Source organism: Heliangelus exortis, chromosome 20 (assembly GCF_036169615.1).
Source record: "Heliangelus exortis chromosome 20, bHelExo1.hap1, whole genome shotgun sequence".
Lineage (NCBI taxonomy): Eukaryota > Metazoa > Chordata > Aves > Apodiformes > Trochilidae > Heliangelus > Heliangelus exortis.
The window spans coordinates 370526-392422 of record NC_092441.1 but is presented as its reverse complement, the minus strand read 5'-3'; the positions used below and the strand labels follow the sequence as shown (position 1 = coordinate 392422).

The 21897-nt window shown below is 58.8% G+C and overlaps 4 protein-coding genes across 5 annotated transcripts; 1 reads left to right on the top strand and 3 right to left on the bottom strand.

The window, feature by feature from the left end:
* Positions 1–885: 885 nt before the first annotated feature.
* P4HB (prolyl 4-hydroxylase subunit beta) lies at positions 886–9770 on the bottom strand. The gene is made up of 11 exons (XM_071764432.1): positions 9559–9770; positions 8930–9136; positions 8121–8254; positions 7765–7902; positions 5011–5115; positions 4665–4790; positions 4104–4304; positions 3376–3496; positions 2989–3170; positions 2470–2556; positions 886–1947 (listed from the first exon to the last, which is right to left on the bottom strand). The coding sequence occupies exons 1-11, from the start codon at positions 9713–9715 to the stop codon at positions 1861–1863; spliced, it is 1545 nt and encodes a 514-aa protein (XP_071620533.1). The 5' UTR covers positions 9716–9770; the 3' UTR covers positions 886–1860.
* Positions 9771–11630: 1860 nt separating this feature from the next.
* ARHGDIA (Rho GDP dissociation inhibitor alpha) lies at positions 11631–17513 on the bottom strand. 2 transcript variants are annotated; one of them, XM_071764448.1, is made up of 6 exons: positions 17420–17513; positions 14275–14480; positions 13926–14009; positions 13562–13638; positions 13330–13393; positions 11631–13058 (listed from the first exon to the last, which is right to left on the bottom strand). In XM_071764448.1, exons 2-6 carry the CDS (start codon positions 14462–14464, stop codon positions 12859–12861), a joined length of 615 nt encoding a protein of 204 aa, XP_071620549.1. In that variant the 5' UTR covers positions 14465–14480; positions 17420–17513; the 3' UTR covers positions 11631–12858. The 2 variants fall into 2 exon arrangements, with proteins under 2 accessions (XP_071620549.1, XP_071620550.1); XM_071764449.1 differs by lacking the exon at positions 17420–17513 and adding an exon at positions 17103–17230.
* A 206-nt stretch (positions 17514–17719) lies between these two features.
* Positions 17720–21156, bottom strand: ALYREF (Aly/REF export factor). The gene is made up of 6 exons (XM_071764446.1): positions 20832–21156; positions 20523–20654; positions 18962–19109; positions 18824–18887; positions 18501–18681; positions 17720–17891 (listed from the first exon to the last, which is right to left on the bottom strand). The coding sequence occupies exons 1-6, from the start codon at positions 21063–21065 to the stop codon at positions 17877–17879; spliced, it is 774 nt and encodes a 257-aa protein (XP_071620547.1). The 5' UTR covers positions 21066–21156; the 3' UTR covers positions 17720–17876.
* On the top strand, positions 21156–21686 carry ANAPC11 (anaphase promoting complex subunit 11). The gene is made up of 2 exons (XM_071764453.1): positions 21156–21311; positions 21378–21686. Exons 1-2 carry the CDS (start codon positions 21203–21205, stop codon positions 21521–21523), a joined length of 255 nt encoding a protein of 84 aa, XP_071620554.1. The 5' UTR covers positions 21156–21202; the 3' UTR covers positions 21524–21686.
* The last annotated feature ends 211 nt before the right edge of the window (positions 21687–21897 follow it).

The window sequence follows — 21897 nt, the reverse complement described above, 5'->3', positions numbered from 1 at the left end:
GCATCTCCACATCAGACAGAACACGATGCTGCAGCAGGCTGAGCTGTTTGTGCAGACAGGACATTTTAGTCTGCTTTCTTGGAAGAGCAATTAGCTGTGCACATGAGATGACCCCAGCAGAGTCCTGCTCTGCCTCCACTGAGCAAGGCAGGTCTCAGACCAACAGAACCACTGCAGCCTTGCTCACACTTGACCTGGCTCCCCAAAATGGACTTTGAGACCAGTCCTTCCATCGCCTTCTCACGGAACTTCTCATCCCACCCCAAAACCAAAAGCAGGCTCTAATTCAGCAACAGCTACCATGAACCAGAGCACTGTGGACAAGCCCTGTAAAAGCTTCTGCCCTCCCACCCTCAGAACAGGCACTGGCCACTTCCTGAGATGCCCTCTCACATGTGACATTTACATTTACTTACAGAAATATTTCCAGCAGTAAGCAACTGGTTTGGAAATAGTAATGTGGCTCACTGGGTCATGTGAGCCCAACAGCAGTGCTGAAGGCAGCCCCTGGCTTCCCTAGAAGCAAATTCTTAGGTTAGCTGCTCCCAAGCGATGAGGTCCCCTTGCCTCAGGCCAGCTGGCAACCAGCAGAGCCACTCAGCACCAGTGGCCACTCACTGCTGACAGGCTGATAGACATCTGCCTGCACACAGCAATCCAACCTGGACATCATCATCTTCAAGTTCTTTTCCTTTACATGATGACACAGATTTCTTCAGGTTAAGGTACCAAAAGGCACCTGCAGCACTGGCAGTGTGGTTTGAGAAAGCTGACAAAACCACACATCTTTTTGCAGAGCTCTGAAGAACCAGCCCCTGAACTGTGATTCTCTTTCAGGCCAGGTTCAATTATTGATTCTATATTCTGATAGAGACAAAGTCACAATAGTATTAAAATCTCAACTTTATTTGGCCAACAAACTCAGTTCCAATGTTATTGTAGCAAATGCTGCAAACAACCTGATGCACCTCAAGCCCTTGAGGCCCTCCCCCATTCAAGTTCCTCCCCAAACCCCAGTAATCGCAAGTGTCCAGTTTGATCTGGTTTATCACCCTCCCACCCCCCACCTGCCTGGTCAACCCCCTCAAAATAACGCACAGGAAGAGACTGCAGAACAGCCTTGTGTTTGATCCAAAGGATGGCAACACAGCTAGGTCACATGGGAGCTGGTGAGCCAGCAATCTCCTCCACACCCGAGCCTGCCACAGCTGGTGCACAGTATTGCACCCTTCCAGGTGTTTGGAATTGTCATCTCCAAATGTCTTAAAGCAGAGAGGAAACATCTGGCCAGTGTGAAGAGAAGCACCTTCACGTACACCTGTCACTAGGATGATGCCATCAGCTACTGCCTCTTCCCCTGGAGAAGCTGAAAGCTGCTTCCAGGAAAGAACAGTTGAAACCACTATGGACCTGCCAAGCATAGAAATCAACTATGGGCTTAAGTTTAGAAAGAAAAAAAAAAGGAAAAAGCTAAAAGCTTTCCTGGAAGATGTTAGTGGCACGCTCCAGAAGGCTGGGCCACTGAACTCGTGTTACCGCTTCACAATCTGCTTCTACCAAGAACAGAATATTTCAAACAAAGCTGTGTACAAAAAAAGTACATCATAATAATAATAATAAAAAAAAAGCGCCCAGTTGGCTGGGCCAGCTACCTAGTGACAGATCCCTTCTCAAAAGCAAAAAGAAAGAAAAGAGTCAAGTGTACAGAAAAGTGAGGGTGAAGTGTTACTTTAAAAGCCAATCCCTGGATCCAGTCATTCACCTCCTGCTTTAATCTCAAAGGGTTTCTGACTCACTGGGCTGCAGAACAGCAGCCAATTTAGTGTCTGATTTTTGGGGTAATGCAGATCAGTCTTCTCTTTACAATTCATCCTTTTGGATTTTCTGCTCATCATCATCTCCTTCGTCAAGGTCTGTTTCTTCATCTGTTTCCAGGTCCTCCAGATCCTGTGTAAATGACAAAGACAGCTCCTGGTTTCTGACACATTAGGTGGGATCCAGACCCAGGCACTGAGCAGCATCTCTCAGATGTTCACCATTCTCTGCTGCCACTTTAACAAAACACAGACTTCTGCCAAGAGCTCTGAATCCAGGACATTACGGATTAGAGAACCCTGGAAGCTGGTACCAACACCTGCAACACCCTCCACCCCAGCACATGAAGAGCTTCCAGCACATGTGATGTTCACCACGAGTTCCAGATGTAAGCAGGAGCTCTCAATAAGGAATGGGCCCTCTAACTGCTCCAGTATAACCACCAGAAACAACTTGTGCCATTTAGAGGTTAGAACATCAATTATCTTTATAAAAATATCATATTCACATGCTTTTGTGTTTAAGCCTTTTATATCCTTTCTTGCCATATAATGACCCAGGACCTTATTCTGGGCTAAGGAGTGAAGCACAGCACCAGATCCAATTCATGCTCCTCATCCTGAAGGCCCCAAGTTCTGTATTTGTGTTACTCACATCATCAGCTGCTGCCCCATCCTGACCCCCACTCTCCAGGAACTTTCTGAAGCCTTCTAGTGTCCTCTCCCCATTGTAATCAATGACCTACAGAAGGAAAAACATTCAGATAATGGTTATGGGCAGCTATGAAGCCCCACCCCTGGACAGGAGAATTCTCTTTCTGAGCAACAGTTCACATGCCAAGCAAAAGGGAATTTAAAAATTCACCTTCACCCATATGAGACGAAGGAAAACAGCTCAGCCACTAGACTTCAGAGATCACTGCGAGGAAAGAATAGCCTGCAGATGAGCACAGTCCTCTGCGACGCTCCCTCCTTTCCCCATTCCCACTTCCCATCCCCACCACACTCTTTCCTACAGCCCAGCCCCCCAGCAAAGGGTCTCTGTGTCCAGCAGACCTGACATGTCCCATCTCCACAGAACAGAGAGCCCTCCCCAAGGAACTCAAACAGGCAACCAAGCATTCCTGGAGCTCCCTTGTTACAGGATGTGTGTGGAGGTCAGCTGCTGCCTTACATTTCTGCCAGAGCCTGCAGGGAAGAACTTGAGTGTGGGGAAGCTGTGGATTTTCACTGCCTCCACTTCATTGGCTGTGGAGTCCATCTTGGCAATGACAACGTTCTCATGGTCCCTGTAGGTCTCTCCCAGCTTGTCCCAGATTGGAGCCAGCTGCTTACAGTGACCGCACCAGGGGGCATCTGTTAAATCACAAAGACAGCTAACACCAGCCACCTAACATGCTCCCAGCACCCCCTCCAGACAGGTCACACACAGCTTCTCAACCGAGGCTCTCCCTTTGTGGTTCAGATTCTGTGAGATGCTTCCTCCCTAATCCCAGTCATGCCATACTCTGGCACTCCTATCACAACAGTTACTTGGAATCAGCTGTTGAAAGATACTTACAGAATTCTACAAAGACATTCTTATTCTCATCAAAAGCAACTTCTTCAAAATTCTTCCCAACTAGAACCTTCACAGGCTGCTTGTCCCAGTCTTCAGGAAGGTCTTGACTCATCAGGTGGGGCTGGAAGAAGTGGAATTGAAAAACAGGTTTGCTGCACAGTTGCCTGGGATGCACACACAATCCTGGAAACCTGAGTTGATCCACCCCCACAGGAGCTGTGAGCAATCAGTGAATCACTCACTTCCTCTTCTGCTTCCAGAAAATCTCCTTCCCACCCTGAACCAGCAGGAATGACAGGTGCTCAAGTGCAGGGAGAATTGCAATTGAGCTCTGTGGGAAGGAAATGGTATTGCTGACAGCACCATTCCCATAGGACCCAGCTTGGCTAAACCATCCCTACCCAGACAAGCTGCACGTGGCCACCTCCAGCAGCTCGTTAAAGTCTGCCACACAACTTCACACCTTCCACGGATTGCTGACAGGAAGAGCAACTGCATAAACACCCAGTGACCAGGAGCAGCAGAGAGCAGGCACTGACTGCACTCAGTGCCAGCAAAAAGCTCGCTCCCCTGCAGTCTCCACGCCCCAGCATGGCACTTCCTTTCCCAGCACAAAGCCTGACCTCTGTTAATTGGGAGGATTTTCTCCAAATGATTCACACAGCTCCTCACAAGGAGGATTTTGTTATGCCAGCATCTTGGCCACCAGCAGTATTTATCTTCATTACCTTGATCTTGCCCTCCAGGAATTTGTTACAGAACTCTTTGATCTTGTCTGCTGTGATGTCATCTGATTCAGGTTTGTATTTGGTCATCTCTTCCTCCAGTGTGATCAGACGTACAGCTGGGCACTCTTCTTTCTTGAGGCCAAAGAACTCCAAAATCCTCTGGTTGTCACTGTGGTCACTGTCGATGAAGATGAACAGGATCTTTGGAGGAAAAAGTCAAAGGCACACAGTGAGGACAAGCAGCTCTTGGCTGTCGAGACTTTACACACCCACCTGTGTGGGACAAAGCCCAGCTGTCCCTTCTCCTTTCCCAAGCCCACAGAGGGGGGACCCTCCTGGAGCACAGACCTGGCACTGATGGGGACTAAGGCAGAGCCAGGCTGACACCCAGGAGCAAGGACAGTCAGGAGGTGACTGCTTTCTCAGCAGCTCTGCCAGGCAGCAGCACCAAGAGAGACAAGAGCTCCAAGCCCTGCTCCACGGCTGTCGGGCAGATGCAGACAGTGCTGCTCCCCTCTGCAGGAGGATCACTTAATGCATGACCCAAGAAATCCACCTCACCTTCCCTTTGAAGTGTCCAGCTGCACTCTTGAAGTTGTCCAGTTTCCCTTGGTAGTCAGACACACTTTTTGGTAGGAACAGCAGGATATGAGTCTTGATCTCTCCTCCAAAGATTTTAGGAGCAGTCTGAGTAGTAGATAATAAAGTTTATTTCTCAAAGAGGTCAGTGTCCAGACCAGATTGGCTCTTATGTTCTGACCAAACCACAGAAGCCTCTGGTGCTACAGGACTGCCTGGTACACCCTACACCACCCTTCACTGGAGTTCTTCACTCTCCTCCATAACCCCAAACTAGCATTACCTCACACAATAGCCCTGTAACAGCAGTATATATCCAAAAACCTACCTGCTCAGTGAACTCTATAACCAGAGGCAATGAATTAGCCTTGATGAAATTCAGTAAATTATCTTTCTTGAGATCCCCTTCAAAGTTGTTACGGCCTTCATCAAACTGTAAAAAACAGACATTCTTGCATGAGGACACTTCCACAACCCAGACAGATTTATTGCAAGAAATAAAGTAATTCACACCAGTCACCCCCCCAGGGGATCTTGGCTGCACTTGCTCAGTGCAGACTTCCAGCTCTCAACAAAGTCTCCACACAACAAAATCTGGATCAATGTGTCCACCTTCCTGGCAAGCAAGTGCTAAGTGCAAGTGAGCAGCAGTAAGTGGTCAGCTTGGATCTTGGTGTTGTTCTGCATGACCATAAAACTGTTTGTGAAACAGGTCACCACAACAGCCTCCAAGAGCTGCCTCACATTGCTGCAGGAGGCATCAGACTGACCAGAAGGAAGCCACTGGAGCAGGGACAGGTTTCTGCTCCTGAGGGATCAGCAGTGCCAGCACAGATACACACTTGGACCCAATGGCAAAGCCCTGCAGGGAAGCAGTGACTGACTGAGCCCTGTGGGTCATCTCAGTCCCTCCTGTCAGAGTTGACTGCACGTGTTTGACACACACACCACACCAGAGGTGCCAGATCCCTGCCCCTATCAGGACATCACCTCTAACCCTGCCCGGGATTCTCAGAACCCTCCCTGGCAGCCTGGAAAGGGAACAGCTGCTGAGGGCCATCAAGGTTAGAGAGGATGTGCAGGACAACTCAGCAGTTCCCCAACAGGGCAACACTCAAGTTCCTGGCAGAACTGAGAGTGGACTGGGATAACCTCCTGTGGGAGGAAGCACACCAGCTGAGGAGCTGAGCAAAACACTTCACGCTGGCACTTAACTTCATAAATACCTTCAAGAGCATCAGACATCACCCCAGCACTTTTGAAGCAGCTGTCTGAGGGGCCTGCAGGTCTGAACAACTCACAAGGAGAACAAGAATCATTCGTCACGAACAAACCCTCACAGTTTAGACCCAAATGCTGAGCCAAAGCCCAAAACAACCCTTGTTAAAATAAAGCAGCTGGTCATAAGTTTACCAAGTTACTGATGGTGCTTGTTTTCACATTGGTTTGGGGTGGACATATCTGAGAGCTGCCAGGGCATCACCAAGGCATGACACCAGAATAGGAACAAAAGGCAGCATCCAGAGGCCAAAGGCACCTCAACCCCTTTCCTCAGAGCACTCCTGCAGCACCCCAGCCCTCAGGGGGCTCACAAACAGCCTCTCAGAGCAAGAACCCTCCCACTCCTGACTCTGGACAGACAAGCAGGTGCAGAATTGCTTATCACTCCAGATGTAACCAAGCTGACTGCACTCACAGAGAACAGCTTGAAAAACTCCTTCACTGGCTGCTCCTGCCACTGCCCCAGCTGCCCAGAGCAGAGCAAAGAGTAACTAGAGCCTGCAGGACTCCAGGGCTAGAGGACTGTACATCAGATCAAGCCACACCTACTCCACAGAATGCTAACCATGGGAGAAAGCCCAGAAACTAAACCATACCCGGGGCAAGAACTCATTAACACCCAGGCCCTGGAGCAGCCCCCGCTTCAGAGCCACCTCACACATCACCCTGCAGGGAGCCCAGTGCTGGGTCTCCCCACAGCCCCAGGGTCAGCTCTAGAGGAGCTATGGATTCAGCATTTGCCAAAGGACACAAACACAAGTGGAGAAATGCCCTGGAAACAGCAGCTTGAGCCCAGCAGCAGCCATGGAGAAAGCACATAGATTTCAGACATGAGAAGCCACACATGGAAGAGCAAGACACAGGTGGCAAGAACCAGACCCCACTCCCTTCACCCACCCCTTCTCTTTCAGCTGCAGACCCCCAGCACTGTGAATTCATTAACCAAGGAATGTGCTGCACCCCAGCAGTTCCAACTGTGAACTTGAGTCTACAAGCTTCTGGTACCATAAAAGAAACTTTATAGGTGCAATGGAATAAAATATGCCACTTTAGCTGAACAATGAAAGAACAATATAAATTCACTCAACTCTTCAGCCTGCCTTAGCTGGAACGGGTTATAGTGATCAGTGATCAGATTGCAGGTTCAGTAAGTCTGAGCCCAGAGCAGCTTTGTCCTACCTGACTGCAGCCACACATGTGGCACCACCAAGCCTAAGAAGCCTCCACTTGTTTTCTCAGACCTGGGATTTCATCCCAAACTTGGGGTTTAAAATAGTGAAAGGTGTTGGTAAGCTTACTGCTGGTTCTGCAGAGGACCAGCATCCCTCTGCACGTAACCCACCTGCCCCAGCCTGGTCAGCTGGAGCTGCAAAGCCTCTTAGGAATTCTGCTGCAACCACAGGGTCATAAGACCCAGGGTAGCAGGAGAGACACAGCAACCCTGGGAGACAGAGCCCTCACCTGGCTGCAGGGTCAATATGTCCAAGTTTTAAAACAACATTGCTGAGCTGTGGTCCCATACACATGATGGCAGCCATCAAGACCTCAGCTACCACTGGGTTTAGGACCTTCAAAGCTCAGAAAGGGCAGCCCTGCAGCTCCAGCCATGGATGTTTTAAGGGCTGGGTGACTATCACTGCACTGCAGCCAGGTGTCTGAGACACAGAGAGTAAGTGAAGCCACTGCTCAGACCCCAGGCCAGCAGCTCTGTTGGGGCAGGGCTGCCCTCCTTCCAATCTGACTTCTGAGCAGAGAGGCAGAAGACTCAAACATGGTGCTCATGCTTTGCACCATCCAGTACCTTCTTGAAGAGGACCACTCCATCCTTGCTAAGCTGGTACTTGGTGAAGACATCAGCACTGGAGGAAATCCCAAAAGGAATGTCGTCCACGGCCTCTGCTGCTGACAAGAACTCCTTCGCAGCCTCCGATGTGGCATCCTGGGAACACAGAGAGGTGTCTCACACGGACACGTCGGAGCAAAGCACAAGCATCCAGTTCCCAGTTCCAGCTAGGGAACTGGAAGATCAGGTACAGCAGGACACGAGTGTTTCACAACGTGCAGAGCCTTCCCCAGACAGCAGGCCCTGGTGGGGCAGGGAGCAGGGGAGGCCCCAGACACACACGGGAGCTTCTCAAACAGAAACACAAACTCTACCTTAAAGAAACCAATCACCACCACTTCACTGGAATCCACCAACGTCTCTGCTGCAGCAGCATCTGGCAGGGTGGTTGCAGCCGGGCCGGTGCGTTTCTTCAGCCAGCTGACGATGTCATCAGCTTCTCTGCCAGCTACCAGAGAGATAAGAACACAAAACCTCTGAGCTCCAGAGGCTGCTCAGCAGCTGGCCGAGAGGTCAGAATATCTGAGATACTGTTTACGCAACTCTCCCTTTCACTCTGACTGTAATTAAGTTAATCCCTAATTGTTAAGTCAAGGTACAAGGGGCTTCCAGGAATCCATTCTCCTTTTGCTTCTGGACAAGGACTTTCTTAAATTTCAAGACACAGCCTCTCCCCAAGATGCCAGAATTTTTCAAGAAAAAAACCCCACCTTTTCTTTCTACTATCAGTTTTCCAGTCATTATCTTCACCATATGGCACAGTATCACTTTGTTTAGGTGAATTCTGCTTGTCTTGGTGCCCTCACACCTACCTCACACCCTCTCTTTGCCTTTTTACTGCCCAAGCAACAGTCAGGTCTGGAACCTATGCTACTCAAGTAGATTTGAGCCATGCAACAAACCCAACTGAGTTTGCTTTGCCATTCCTCCAGCTTCAGCTCCCACTAGGGATCTCCCCAGCCTCAGGGGAACATAGGAAACCCGTTAAGGAAACACTTGTTCCTCAGCAGCCCCAGCGCACGCTGGCCGCTCTCATCGTGGACCTTGTCCGTCTGCACGGGCAGGACCCAGCCACGTTGCTGCCCTCTGCACCCGGGGCAGGCGCAGGGCCAGCCCCACTCACCTGTGTACTCCTTGGGAGCTGCCTTGTCACCATTCCTGAAGAACTTGATGGTGGGGTAGCCACGCACCCCAAACTGCTGCGCCAGCTCCGACTCCTCTGTGGCATCCACCTTGGCCAGACGGATCTCTGAGCCCTCTGCCTTCAGCTTGGCCGCCGCCTTGGCATACTCGGGTGCCAGTGCTTTGCAGTGCCCGCACCATGGGGCGTCTGCGGGACATGGGGGTCAGCATGGGCAGGATCCCGCCCCGGGAACGACCCCCGCCCCCGGGGAGCCCCATGAGGGGGCACAGAGCCGGTAAGAGCCAACATCCCTGCTCCCCCGTCCCCAGCAGCGGCTCCTCCCTCCCCAGGTCGGGAGAGCCCAGTCCCTCAGCACCTCCCCCCGCCCTTGACCAGCCCCACTGCTGGGCACAACCCCCCCCCCCCCCCGCCGGCCCAGCCTCGCAGGGCACCGTCAACAGGTACAAGGCAGGTCAGAGCCCGCACCCCAGGCCCGGCGGCCCTCCCACCGTCCTCCCTCACAGCAGCCCGGTCCCTCGGTATCCGCCACCTCCCTTCCAGCCCCAGCCCCAGCCCCAGGTCCACCACCCACCCCACCCCGTCCGGTCCGGTCCGGACCCGGCCCTTACAGAACTCGACGAGCAGGTACCGGTGCGCTGCCAGAGCCTGCTCAAAGGAGGCGGCGCGCAGCACCAGCACCCCTTCCTCCTCCTCGATGGTCTCGGCGGGGCAGGCAGGCGGCAGCAGGAGGCAGAGCAGCGGGAGCAGCACACGCAGACCGACCATGGCGCTGATGGCGGCGACCAAAGTGAAGCGGGACGAGCCGGGGCGGGGGGCGCGGCGCCGCCTCCGCTTATAAACCCGCCTCTCCCCCGGCCGCCGCCGCGTCCCATTGGTCTCGCAGCGCCCCGCCGCTGCTCGTCATTGGCCGATCCCATCGCCCGCGCTGCTGCACGGCACCCATTGGTCGGAGGAGCGGACACGCCCCCCGCCCGCCGCCGCGGGTTGGTCGCTGGCCTCGCACCCCGCCTGCCGGCCGCCATTGGTCCCTTTCGGCGCTGCCTCGGTCACGATTGGTCAGAGCCGCCGCCTCGCGCGACCGCCCGCCCTCGAACGTGGCACTCGGGCGGCCCCGCGGGCGGGCACTGCGCGTGCGCGTGGCCAGGCGAGCGTGGTGGATTCTGACTGGGCCGGGGCCACCGCCCTTTGAGTCGGGAAGTGAAAGGGGCACTTCCGGCAGCGGCGGGAAAGTTCGCGGGGCACGTGACGTTTACGGGCACATCGCTGCGGGCGAGGCTGCGGGGGCGCTGTTGCTGGGGAGGGGGCGGTACCGGCACCGGTACCGGTACTGGCACCGGTACTGGCACCGGTACCGGCACCGGCCTGAGCCTCGCCTGGTCGTACCACAGCCGTACTGCCCCCGGCCGGCCCCGTGTCATGTTTCTGTGTTCCCGGGAATGGAGCGGGGGAAGCTCAACTCCGCCTCCGGGTCCCGTTGAGGCCTCACGGTGGCTCTTGACACGCGCCATCTACCGTGGGTTGGAACCGTGTGGGGAGACCCCAGCCCAGCACTGGCGGCTCCGTGCCGCGCTGCTCACCTCCCGCTTCCCCGGTCAGGGGCCGGGTCCCAGCGCCCGGGCTGGGCTGTGCAGAGCCAGGTGTCCCGGCAGCTGCCCTGGTTGTGGGGGTCTGTGAGGGGCTTCTACAGGGGGCACTGAGGCTTCGGGGAGGCCACAGGCAGCAAGAACCTTCCAGGCCTTCCTGTCCTGCCCAGCTTCTGGAGTAAACAGGCAGTGAATCACCGCTGTGGCCCTCGGGTCCCCGGGTTGCTGCCGTCTCTGCCTGAGCACCCAGCAGCGGTCTAACGGATGGGGTTGCCAAAGCACTGCAATTGCATCAGGCGGGATCTGGGGTTCAGAACAAGAGGGGCCTTTGTTCACCTTATCAGCACTGCTGGGCTCACACTGAGGGACATGGCTGGGGGGCCGCCTGTGCCCAGCTCCTGTCCCCACAGATGGGAGGCCACGGGGCACCGGCTGCTGCCTGGGTCAGGATCCTTCATTCCAGCCCTTGTGCTTCGTCACCACGTCCGAGCCCTGGCGGTACTTTTGGCTGTGGTGTCTGGCACTGCAGCTGCCCAGGGGCGGGGCTGTGCTGTCAGCTTCACAGGTTCCCCTCCTGTTCAGCTTTCTGTGGGTCCCCTGGATGCAGAGTGGGGCCCAACTGGCCCCTCCTCAGCTTCCTCCATGCTGTTGGTCCTGTGAAGGTGTTCCTAGCCACACTTTTCTTATCCTAAACACAGCCATGCCACATGCTCTGTAAACAGCTGCAGGCTCTTATCACAGCCCCTGCTCCTGGATTCCATTCTCCAGTCCCTCCCTTCTTCCAACTACACAGGAATCTTGCTCTGTGCTGGCAGCTGCAGTCACTGCAGTGCAGCCAGCTCAGGCCCACAGCCCACCCACTCCTCAGCTGGCAAGAGACTCCCCCAGCCATCCTCCAGTTTGCCTCCACACACCCACCCTCCCTGGGGCTGCACAGAGCTCACAGCATGGGACAGAACATACATAGGAAGGAGTCAGTAGGAGCCTCTTGCCCCCAGCCCAGAGCTCAGGTCCCCTCCCAGCCCACAAACGTGCACAGATCCCCCACAGAATGATTCCAAACAGTTCCAGGACAGAAGTAGAGTGGGCACTGGGCAGTCAGTTCAAAGATTTTATTTACTGTCATAAAAGGAGAAGCAGACGATGATTCCAAACCTGTTAACCCGGGTCTAGGATTTACAGACAATATGCACCAAATCCAATTAACAAAAAAACCAAAACCCTCTAGGGGTGGGGGGGGTGGAGGGTTAGAGGCAGAGACGCAGCTATGAGAAAGCCACATGTACTTGGTCCCGGTTCTAGTGCGACCTCACCCCAGTGGGATCCAAACAGGAGAAGCTGGAGGTGCCGGCTCAGCCCCGGGTGCGCCAGGGGCACGGTGGCCATGGGGCAGGCTGGCGTGCTGCGGGCCCAGCCACAGGGCGAGTGTCAAGGCAATAAATACTGACAGGCCAGGCACGGGGTGTCAAGGCAGAACAGATACATAAGGCATTAACCGCTTCCGAGCACTCACCCATCGCCAGCTCTTTGTTCATGCCAGCAGCAGCTCCAGGAACAGCTCCGTCTGACCTCAGCCTGAGCAGCAGGAGGGCAGGGGCTGCTCCAGGGATTCAGTGCTCTGCAGCCGCCTGGACTGCAGCCAGGAGTGTGAGGTGACACTGTGACCCTGCAGCCCCCTGCCCTGAGGCTGCCAGGTGTCACCCGAGGTGTCACATCACCCTCCCCCCCAGAGATGCTCTGTCTCAGGTGAAGAATGGACCAGCAGCAAAGCGGGAAGTTGTGAATCTTTCCTAATAACCCATGAGGGGTGTGACCAAGGGGGTGCCATGCCAACAAATGGGGGTGGGCAGTGTTTAAAAAGTGTAACAGGGGCAGGGCCCCCTCCCCAGAGGATTCGTGTTACACATTAAGGCATCATGGTTACAGGGAACATCCACAAATGAAGCTGCCGGCATTCCCAGGACACTGATGGAAGGGCTGGACGGGATTTTAGCCAACAGGTCAGGAGCTGCCTGTCACTGGGGTTCTTCAGCAGCCCCAGGCTGCACACAGAGCAGGAAACCGTGGGCAGGAGCCCCCCAGCACAGCCACGGGCCTGTCAGGGAGCAGGTGCTCCCCCTCAGCACAGGGAGCTGGAGGGCAGGTGCAGACAGCGCAGTCTGGGCGATGTGCTGGGGAGGGGGCACATTACAAACCCGAGCTCTGGTCAAATGATAATGGGGGGCGACAGGTAGGAGGGTTCCAATGTCAGCACTTTGGTACAGGGGGGTTTCTACGGTAGCCACTGTCTGATTCACGCTCTCTGGGGTTTGGCTGTGGGAAGGGCTAGTCCTTCCAATCCTTCTTAATGGTCAGGTTCCACTCCCAGGACAGGTGGTCAGTCTTGTCGTCGTCTGTGAACTTGGATTTGATGTTGTAGCTGCCCCGGGCCAGCATGCCCTTTGGGGCTTCCTCCATGGGGGTCAGGAACTCGTACTCCTCTGCCCGGGGGCCGTAGCTCCCCACCATGTACTCGGTCTTGTCAACTAGGAGGAGAAGAGGAGACATGTGGGGGCAGCTTGGTACCCCTCGTGCTCAGGTGGCTGCACTGAGGCAAGCAAGAGGTGGGTCCCTGCCACCAGGACCCACAGAGGAGCTGGGGCACAAAGGTGTCACCCCCCAGCAGCTCCACCCCCTGCAGGGAGCGGCCCCCATGGCAGCAGGGTCAGGCACTATCACAGAGCAGTGGGAGGAACTGCAGCATCCCCTCTGCTGCAGCCCTATCCTGGGTGGGGCCCACAGGAAGCACTCACTCACTTTTGACACCTTTCCGGAACGTGTGCTGGATGTACTTCAGCCCCGACACGATCTCCCTGTTGACCTGCAGAGATGAGGAGGGCTGTAGGGGACATCTTCTTGATGTGGCACCCACCCCACCTCAGGGAGACAATTCCCTCCATCCCAGAACACCTTGGGGTTGGGCACTGCCTGCACTGGGGCTGCACCAGTCCCTTTTCCCATTCTTCAGTTTTCATATCAGAATTCTTACCCTAAAGGAAACTTTTATCCGGTATTCCACACCCTCCTTCAGCACAAATGCTTGCTTCTTGAAGCTCTCCAGGTCTCCTAGGGAGAAGGGAGAGGGCTGCTCTATGGTGTGACCAGGACCTGTGGTGTGACCACCCCTGTGGTGTGACCAGGACTGTCAGGGATGACACCATGTGCCTGGCAAGACCCACAGTGGGCGCAGAGCAAGAGGACATTGCCACATGGTTAATTCCAGACTGTTCCTTTGTATATGTTTGCTCCCAGGCTGCTGGGGGCTGCCCCCCACCACTGGTCCTGCAGGGACTCTGCCAGGCCCCACACCAGCCAGGGCTGGCCCAGGGCAGAGCTGGAATCCTCCTGCTCACCTGTCAAGTCCAGCTCCAGTGGGCCAGGAGCACTGGCACAGACCAAGGTCAGTTTGGTCACCACCACATTGGGGGCATTGGGATCTGGAAGAGAAGCAAAGAGGCTTTTAAACCCCATCCCCAGTACCAACCCACATGGCTCCTTCTCTTCCCAGGACACTTCCTGAAACAGAAGGAATACCTGTGGGAACAGCATCCCCCCCAAGCCAGGGTCTGTCTCCCCATGGTATCAAGCCCACCCCGCACTCCCCAAGAGCCCCCCTGGGAAGGCCAAGGGCCACTCCCAGCCCCTGAGCTCTCCTGCCCAAGGCTCTGGCTGGAGGAGACAGAGCTGTGGTCTGGGGCTCACCTGCAGTGACAGTGACAGCACCCAGCAGAGCCTCCTTGTATTTGCGCAGGCTCTCATCATCCTTGTCCAGCTCCTGGATCTCCTGGATGCTCTTCTGGGCAGGTGGCTTGTAGTTGACAGAGTGCTCGTCCTCCTCATTCTCCGCTGCGATCTGGGCCAGCTGCTCCGGGGTTGGCTCCTGCTCTGCCATCCTCACACAAGTTGCTCTGGGGTGGGCAGGAGGAGCATCACTGCACCCCCTTGGCCCTCCCCAGCAGTGCTTATAGTCCCCCCAGAATGGCTACAGGCTCCCTCTCACTTGGGCTGGAAAAATCCAACCTCACGTTCTGGAGCAGGTCAGTGCCCCCGGGCAGGGGAACGGGCTCTGTCCCAGAGCAGCTGGGGAGCGGAGGCTTTCCCTGGAGCATGCCCCAACAACCCTGCTCACCACAGCACACAGCCCCACTGCTGGGACAAGTGCCAGGAGCCTTGGCCACAATCCAGAGATCACAGCAGAGCAATGGGATCCACCCACTCAACACTGGAGGCCTCAGAGGGGCGGGAGGAGACTCAGCTCGGGCAGCGGGACAGAGCAGGGATGGAAATCACAGTCGTGGTTTGGCTTCCCCAGGCCCTGCTGAGGCTGGTGACAGGCACTGCCAGCACCACCTTACAAACCTCAGGGAAAGCCAACAACACCCTCAGGAATGCCTGCTGTTCCACAGGGTGCAGGGGTCACCCTACAGCAAACAGCAACCTAGATGCTCTAAGGACCAAAACAACTCCCTCAGCCACCGCTCTGGGAAAGGTTTTTGTACCAGAAAACTTCTCAGGAATGATCTGCTGATGGAGCCATGGGTTTCTGTCACTCTCTGCATCCCACTTGGAATTCAGTGGTACCACGGGTGACTTGGAGCCACGCTGGCTGCCCCAGCACTCACTGTTCCTCCAACCATAACCAGAACCATAATGCTCACTGGAAGCACAGCACACATGTGCTGCAAGGTAGATGAGCAAGGATCCACATGGCCCAGGAGCTGCTCCTCGGTTCCATTCCTGCTCCTCCAGCCTCAGCCCAGTGGTCCCAAGATGCAGCAGCCCTGCCAGCTCCACATAGGGGTCAGCCCAGCTCCACCCCAGCCCTCACAGGACCTCCGACACCCACACTAGGCAAAAAACGGCTCCTCAGAGCAGCACAAGGCCCTTTTCCACCGGGGAAGCCCTGGAGACCCCCCCCTGCCCATCTCCTGACGCCCCCCTCCCCCGGGGACAGCAATTGGTGGAACCACCTCATCCTGCAGCCCCCCCGCTGAGGCATCTGCTGCAGCTCCGAGCAGCATGCCAGAATTTTGCCATCGCGGGGCTGGAGAACTTAGAGCCAAGGTGCTGATGGCACCAGGACTGCACCCCCTGCCCTCTCCGCACTGTCCCGGCAGCCCCGACATGCAGAGGGGACCTGGAAAGAGCCCTGAGAGAGGCGCAGCTCCTCACCCGGAGCCCCCCGTGGCTCCCGGCACCCCCCAGCACAAAACCAAATCCCCGGTGGCTACTCGGCCGGGAGAGACACCCAGGCAGACAGCCCCGGGCGCTTTCCGGGTCCCGGAGTCACAGGAGCCGGCGCGGTTCCCCGGGACCCCCCTGGAGGAGGAGGGAGCAGCAGCCGGTGCAGGGCCCCACCTCCCGTCGGACAGACCGACGGAGGCAGCTGCTCCCCGGCTGTTGTCCCCAGCCGGGATCAGGTCCCACGGCCCTGGTGGCACGTGAACGGTGACTCTCCCGAATGAACACATCAGCCCCGGGCACCCGCCATCCCGCACCACACCGGTGGACAGGAGCAGCGCCAATTCCGGCCGTCCCCACCCTTCTTCCTTCCCTGCCGTCCCAGGGAAACCTCCCACAGCCGCACGGCGAACCCGCCTGGAATCTGATCCCGTTCACAACCGCTTCTGCGGGGCCGTTCCCGCGACCGCAAACCGGCTCCAGCTGACCCACGCGTCCCCACCGGGGACGAACCGGGCTCGGATGGCTCTCGGGGCAGCAGCGAGGGCACGGGAGAAGCCTGAGGCCGAGTGCTGCCTCTGACACCGCCGCGAATTGGGGAACATCCCGGGAACGCCGCTGCAGAACGCCCGGGAACCTTCATCCCGCTGGCTGCAGCCCTGGCTCACGGCTCCGGGGTCTCAGGACTATGGGACCGCTCTGCTGCTGCCCTAGAGGAAGGCAGCACTTCAGAGATGTCCGATTTTGTTTAATCTTGGTTTGTTTTTTCCCTCGTGACACATCCCCGGACTGGCACGTCCCGGAGCAAGCCCGAAGACTGAGCAGATGGAGCCAATCGGGCACAGCTGAAGCCCCCTCAGCCCCAATCCCGGGACACGAACGAGTTCCGGAGAGAAGGGGCTGGGGCTGCAGCCGCCACCCCTGCGGTGCCCTCGGCGCTGTGACCCCCGGTGAAGCCCCCTCTGCTCAGGAGGTCCGGAGCACACGGACCACCGTAGCAGCCCCCGTGGCAGCGGCAGTCCCGTCGCTCCCCGCGGCCGGAGCTCCCCCGAGTTTCGCACCCGCTGCTAAGCGCCGGCGGAGTCGGGGCAGCGCTCGCCGCCCCCTAATCCCCAGAAAGGAACCGACACGGCTGCAAAACCACCGCCCCGCGGCGCCGAGGGGACGGACCGGCCCCGTCACTGCAGGAAACCGGCCCCGAGGAACCTGCTGCCCAGTTCCTTATCTCGTAACGCGAATCGTTTCAGGGAGAATCCGCCCCAGACACGGGAGCCCCAACCCCACGGTGCTCCAAGGGCGAGAAGGGCCCGGTACTCCCCCTCACCGCAGGACCAGGCACCGGGACAGACCTGCAGGGAGGGCTCGGGGTAGCTCCCGGGGGCAGGAACCAGCCCGGCTGCTCCGCATTACTCCTTCTCCGCGGGCCCCGTGCCCGGGAGCCCCGCTCCGGAGCGATCTCGCCGGGACAGCAGCTTTCCCCGGCCCTCAGAAGGTCGCGCAAGGGCGCTCGGGGCCCTCCACCCGCACCCCGGCCCTTCCCGCCACCCGCAGCCAGCGGGGCGCGTCCGCCCCGGCCCCAACCCGTCCCTCCCGGGCTCCCCTCGGCCCCGCCGCTCCCTACACGCCCCCTGGTGCTCCCCGCCGACCCGACCCGGCCCCACCCTACCGTCCCCGCCGCTCTCCGCTGACAACGCCGCCGGGATCCGCCCAGTCGCCCGCGCGCCCCCGCACTTCCGGGACACGCCCGTCACTTCCCGTTATACCAGGCCGAGCCCCACCCCTCCCCCCGCCCCACTTCCGGTCGCGGCCCGGCGCGCTGATTGGCCCGTGGGGATTGGCGCGCGAAGGCAGGAGGGATCATAGAGTCGGAGCGGCCGGAGGGGATAGAACGGCGCGGGCTCGAGACATGGTTGTGGTTTATTCCGGGCCCGCAGGAGCGCCCGGCACTGGTACAAAACGGACTGCGCAGGATTAAAAAAAACCTTTACAGGGTTAAAACCTATCCCGGAACGAAACGTAAAACAAATCCCCCCGCGGCCGCCGCCGCTACCACCACCCCCCCTACAGCCCCCGGGAACTGGGAGCTGGTAGCCAGGCCGGAGTCCTCCGGCATCTGCTGCTGCTTAGCTGGTGTCCATCTGCAAGAGAAGGGAGAGCAAGGTGTCACCGAGCACCCCCAAAACATCCCACAGCATCCCCCCCCAAATGTCCTGTGACTCCCAGCTGGGGACACGGGGCTGGGAGCCCAGTTCTGGCACACCTGCTGCCCCACACCTGTCTGGGGCACAGCAGCACCACAAAGGGCTGCTCCCCACATCAGCTGTTCCCCATGCCAAACTCTTCTGGAATTCTAGTCCTCCTTTTTGTTCCTTCCTCTCCTCCCAGTTTTTCCCCATCCCTCCAGCTCTATCTACACAAGATTTTCACCTGGCTGTGAAAATCAGACCAGAATCATCCTCAGCATCCTCAACCTCCCCCTCAAACCCACAGCACCCTGCAAGCTCTCCCTCACTGTGTTTTAGTTTTCCTCTTCTCCAGTCAGTTCTCTCTCTGGATTTTGTTTCACAGCTCCTGAGGAGCCAGCTCTGAGCCCATGGGCAGGAGATGGGGGCTGCTCCTTGGCTGGAGTCAGCCACCAGGCCCTGGCAGCTCCAGACCAGTGATCCAGAAAACGCTTCCCTACTCCTGGCTGCTCCGGCTGCCCACGATGCCCAGGACGCAGCGGTGGCAGCCCCGGCAGCACTCACCCTGGCATTGTAGGCATCCAGCTGTGCGTCCAGCTCCTCTGCAGAAAGCTGCTGTTTCGAAGTCCTCCCGGCTCCTCTGCCTCTCCCTCTGCTCCCACCTCGAGTTCCTCGCCTGTTGCCGCCTCCACCGCCAAATGCTCCCGAGCCGCCGCGGCTCCTGGTCATCCCCCCTCTGTTTACACTGGGATAGTTAAACAGCAACCGGTTTAGTGCTGGTTAACCCGCCCAGCACGTGGGGGTTGCTCCACAGGAGACGGCTCCACACTCCCCACAGAGAGGGGCTGGGTGTGTCCCGCCCCACGGGTGTGTCCCACAGCCCTCACCTCTGCACCGGTCTCCTCTGTGTGTCAATCTGTGAGGTGACCAGCTGGATGTTCATGGGGCGCCCTGCAGGACAGGAACTGTCAGACAGCGGTGGGGGGCACCCTTGCTGCTCCAGCCCTGGACCCCCCCGGTCTCACCGTCCAGGGGGACACCATTGTACTGCTTCATCGCCTTCAGGGCGTCTGCCTTCCGCTCGAAGTGCACGTCTGCTGTGCCCAGGCTGCGCCCGGACCTGTCGTAGTGCACTGCCGCCTTCTTCAGGGTCCCGAACTCGGCAAAGAGCTCCTGAGAACGAGAGGAGGAGAGCACCCTGCCCGTTAGGCCCCGCTGGGCCGGCACCCGCAGCCCCACAGCGCAGAGTAAAGGGACAGGGGCCACAGCCCCACACCCTGCACTGCAGCTGCCAGGGACCCAAGGGATGGGCAGCACCTGCCCCACAGCAGCACAGCTTCCCCAAGAGCAACCTGGATGGGTCCCCTCCCTCCCAGCACCTGCTGGGCTGCACCCCTTCCTCACCCACTGGAGGTCACTCAGCACCCAGGAGCAGCAGCTCAGCCCCTGCCCCACAGTCCCCTCCCCAGCACAGCTCCAAGGGCAGCGGGGCTCCAGGTCCCTTCCAATCCTCTCCCTGCACCAGCAGCCAGCAGGGGCACACGGCAGCACCCAGACACAGTGCGGTGGCAGACAGGGGTGAAGCCACTCGCTGAGCTCTGCTGCTGGATAAACCTTGTGTGGGAACTCACAGCAGGGACACAGTGGGTCCCAGGAGCAGTGACACTGCACATTTCACGCACTGGGGCCTGACCACAATGAACTAGAGACCTCATGAAACCAAACCAGAACTGACATGAGGAGGGGGTGGTTTAAATCACGTTACCCAGGCAGTGTGTGGGCTGAGCAGGTTGCTGGAGATCACCCCCGCCAGGCTGGTATGGGGGTCACTGTGGTGAAACAGCCACAGTGGGAACCCTGAAGCACGAAAAGGGTGTTGTTCCCTGGGGAGGGAACCAGCAGGAATACAAGGACCCAGTGACCAGCATGACCAAGCCCCTGGCAAGGGGTGAGCATTTATTTCTGCAGTCAGGGCCCACCTCAGAGCCCACACCTTCAAACCCAGCCCAGGACAGGTCACACCTCGCAGAGGGGATCAGCAGGTTCTGACCCAGAGCCTGGCTGAAACAGGGGACACAGACCTGGAAGGTGACTGGGCTGAAAGGTGAGCACCAGGGATGCTCCCACACCAGTAACGCCCAGTGACACCAACAGACCCCACAGAAACCTTTGGATACTCAGCAGAAACTGACTCTAACAAAGCTGCACAAAGGGGCCCACGACACCACGGGCTCCAGCCCTGGGAGCTCCCAGATCCTCAGGAGCTCGCATGGTTTGCCCCGGGCTCACCCCTGGCCTTCCCTGCAGCCACAGGCTCCGGCAGAGTTGCTGGGTGGGCAATGGCTGCTGGTCTGGCTCGCTGCCCCTTTGGGGGACCAGACCCGCTGCAGGATGGACCCCGGGCACACAACCCACCCCTCAGGCGGAGCCCATCCCCCTGGAGCCCGTTCATCCCGGACAGGGACGGCAGCGGGACCAGCGGGCTCCCACTGTCACCCGGCACACCCGACCCCCACGCAATGAATGAAACCCCCCCCGAACGCCCCCCGCGCGGGTCCAGGACGCCTCTCCAGCCCCTGCCCCCACCTGGATGTCCGCATCCGAGACGCCGAAGTCCAGGTTGGAGACGAGGAGCTTCCCGCCGGTCTCCACACCGGCGCCCGCCCCGAAGCCGCTGTCGAACAGATCGTGCTGCCACTTCTCGGGTAGCTGCTTCGGCTGCAAGGAGAAGGGGCCATGCTGACCGCCGCCGGGACGCCGCGGGCCCCGGGCAGCCACCGGCCGCGCCGCCCGTCCCCGGGCAGCAGACAAAGGGAAGGGGCCCCCGGGCCCGCTCGCCTCCCGCCGCCCCATTCCGCCCCGCCGCTCCCCGCCCGGCCCCGCCGCGCTCCGTACCCGGCTGTATGGCGCAGGCCGGTTCCTGCCGCCGCCTCGGGACATCACCGGCCGGTTCCGCACGGGGCCGCCACCGCCCGCCCGCCCGGCTCCCACGCCGCCCCGGCCGGGCCCGCCCCCGCGGGTGGCGCCGCCCCTGCCCCGGCCTCCCCGTCCGCCGCCTCGGCCGGCCCCGCGCTGGCTCCGGTTGAGCTTAATGATATCGTCCAGGGACATGTCCATCTTGTCGGCCATGATGGCGGCTCCGCTCCCGGGCCTGCACTTCCGGCCGCGCTGAGCCCGCGGCGGAAGCGGAAGGGCCCTAGCGGCGCGCGAGGCGCTGCGGGCGCGGGGCCTTGTGGGGCGGGAGGGGCGGCGCTTCCGGCGGCGCGATGCGGGTGCGGGTTCGCGGCTGGCACGGGGTCGCCTCCTGGCTTTGGGTGGCGAACGACGAGAACTGCGGGATCTGCCGGATGGCGTTCAACGGCTGCTGCCCCGACTGTGAGTGCGCCCCGGCCCCCGCCCGCCCCCGCCCGCCCCGCCGCTAACCGCCTGTCCGTGCCGCAGGCAAGGTGCCCGGGGACGACTGCCCGCTGGTGTGGGGGCAGTGCTCGCACTGCTTCCACATGCACTGCATCCTCAAGTGGCTGAACTCGCAGCAGGTCCAGCAGCACTGCCCCATGTGCCGGCAGGAGTGGAAGTTCAAGGAGTGACGGGGCCCCGCCGGTTCTGCGGCCGGCGGCGGGAAACGGGACCCGGAACCCCCGCAGCGGGGCCGCTTCCCACATCCCACCGCCGGCCGCCTCTCCCCCTGCCTGCCGGACAGCGGCGCGCGGTGTCTCCGCGGTGACAATAAACGTGCTGGGGTTGGTTCCATGTCCTCTGTCCTTACCGGGGATAGGGGGACGCAGGCACACCGATGGCTGGGGAGCTCGGGGCTGGAGCCCCCGCCTCCCTGCGGGGCCTTGTCCAGAGATGGGTTGTGTCCTGGGGCCGCGGGCGGGAGCTGCGCAGGGTACTCGGGAATGGTCCGTCTCAGCCACCACGGGCTACTGAGACCACCCCACCTATTTCAGACCAAATGTGG

Excerpts from the sequence above, each read along its gene's own strand:
- P4HB (XM_071764432.1), bottom strand. The coding sequence starts at position 9,715 with ATGGTCGGTCTGCGTGTGCTGCTCCCGCTGCTCTGCCTCCTGCTGCCG. Across the intron at positions 9,137-9,558 it reads GTACCTGCTCGTCGAGTTCT|ACGCCCCATGGTGCGGGCAC; the intron begins GTAAGGGCCGGG and ends CATGTCCCGCAG. Across the intron at positions 8,255-8,929 it reads AGCTCCCAAGGAGTACACAG|CTGGCAGAGAAGCTGATGAC; the intron begins GTGAGTGGGGCT and ends TCTCTCTGGTAG.
- ARHGDIA (XM_071764448.1), bottom strand. The coding sequence starts at position 14,464 with ATGGCAGAGCAGGAGCCAACCCCGGAGCAGCTGGCCCAGATCGCAGCG. Across the intron at positions 13,639-13,925 it reads ACTGGAGCTGGACTTGACAG|GAGACCTGGAGAGCTTCAAG; the intron begins GTGAGCAGGAGG and ends CCTTCTCCCTAG. Across the intron at positions 13,394-13,561 it reads GGATAAAAGTTTCCTTTAGG|GTCAACAGGGAGATCGTGTC; the intron begins GTAAGAATTCTG and ends TCATCTCTGCAG.
- ALYREF (XM_071764446.1), bottom strand. The coding sequence starts at position 21,065 with ATGGCCGACAAGATGGACATGTCCCTGGACGATATCATTAAGCTCAAC. Across the intron at positions 20,655-20,831 it reads GGCCTGCGCCATACAGCCGG|CCGAAGCAGCTACCCGAGAA; the intron begins GTACGGAGCGCG and ends TTCTCCTTGCAG. Across the intron at positions 18,682-18,823 it reads CAGAGGAGACCGGTGCAGAG|TGTAAACAGAGGGGGGATGA; the intron begins GTGAGGGCTGTG and ends TAACTATCCCAG.
- ANAPC11 (XM_071764453.1), top strand. The coding sequence starts at position 21,203 with ATGCGGGTGCGGGTTCGCGGCTGGCACGGGGTCGCCTCCTGGCTTTGG. Across the intron at positions 21,312-21,377 it reads CAACGGCTGCTGCCCCGACT|GCAAGGTGCCCGGGGACGAC; the intron begins GTGAGTGCGCCC and ends TCCGTGCCGCAG.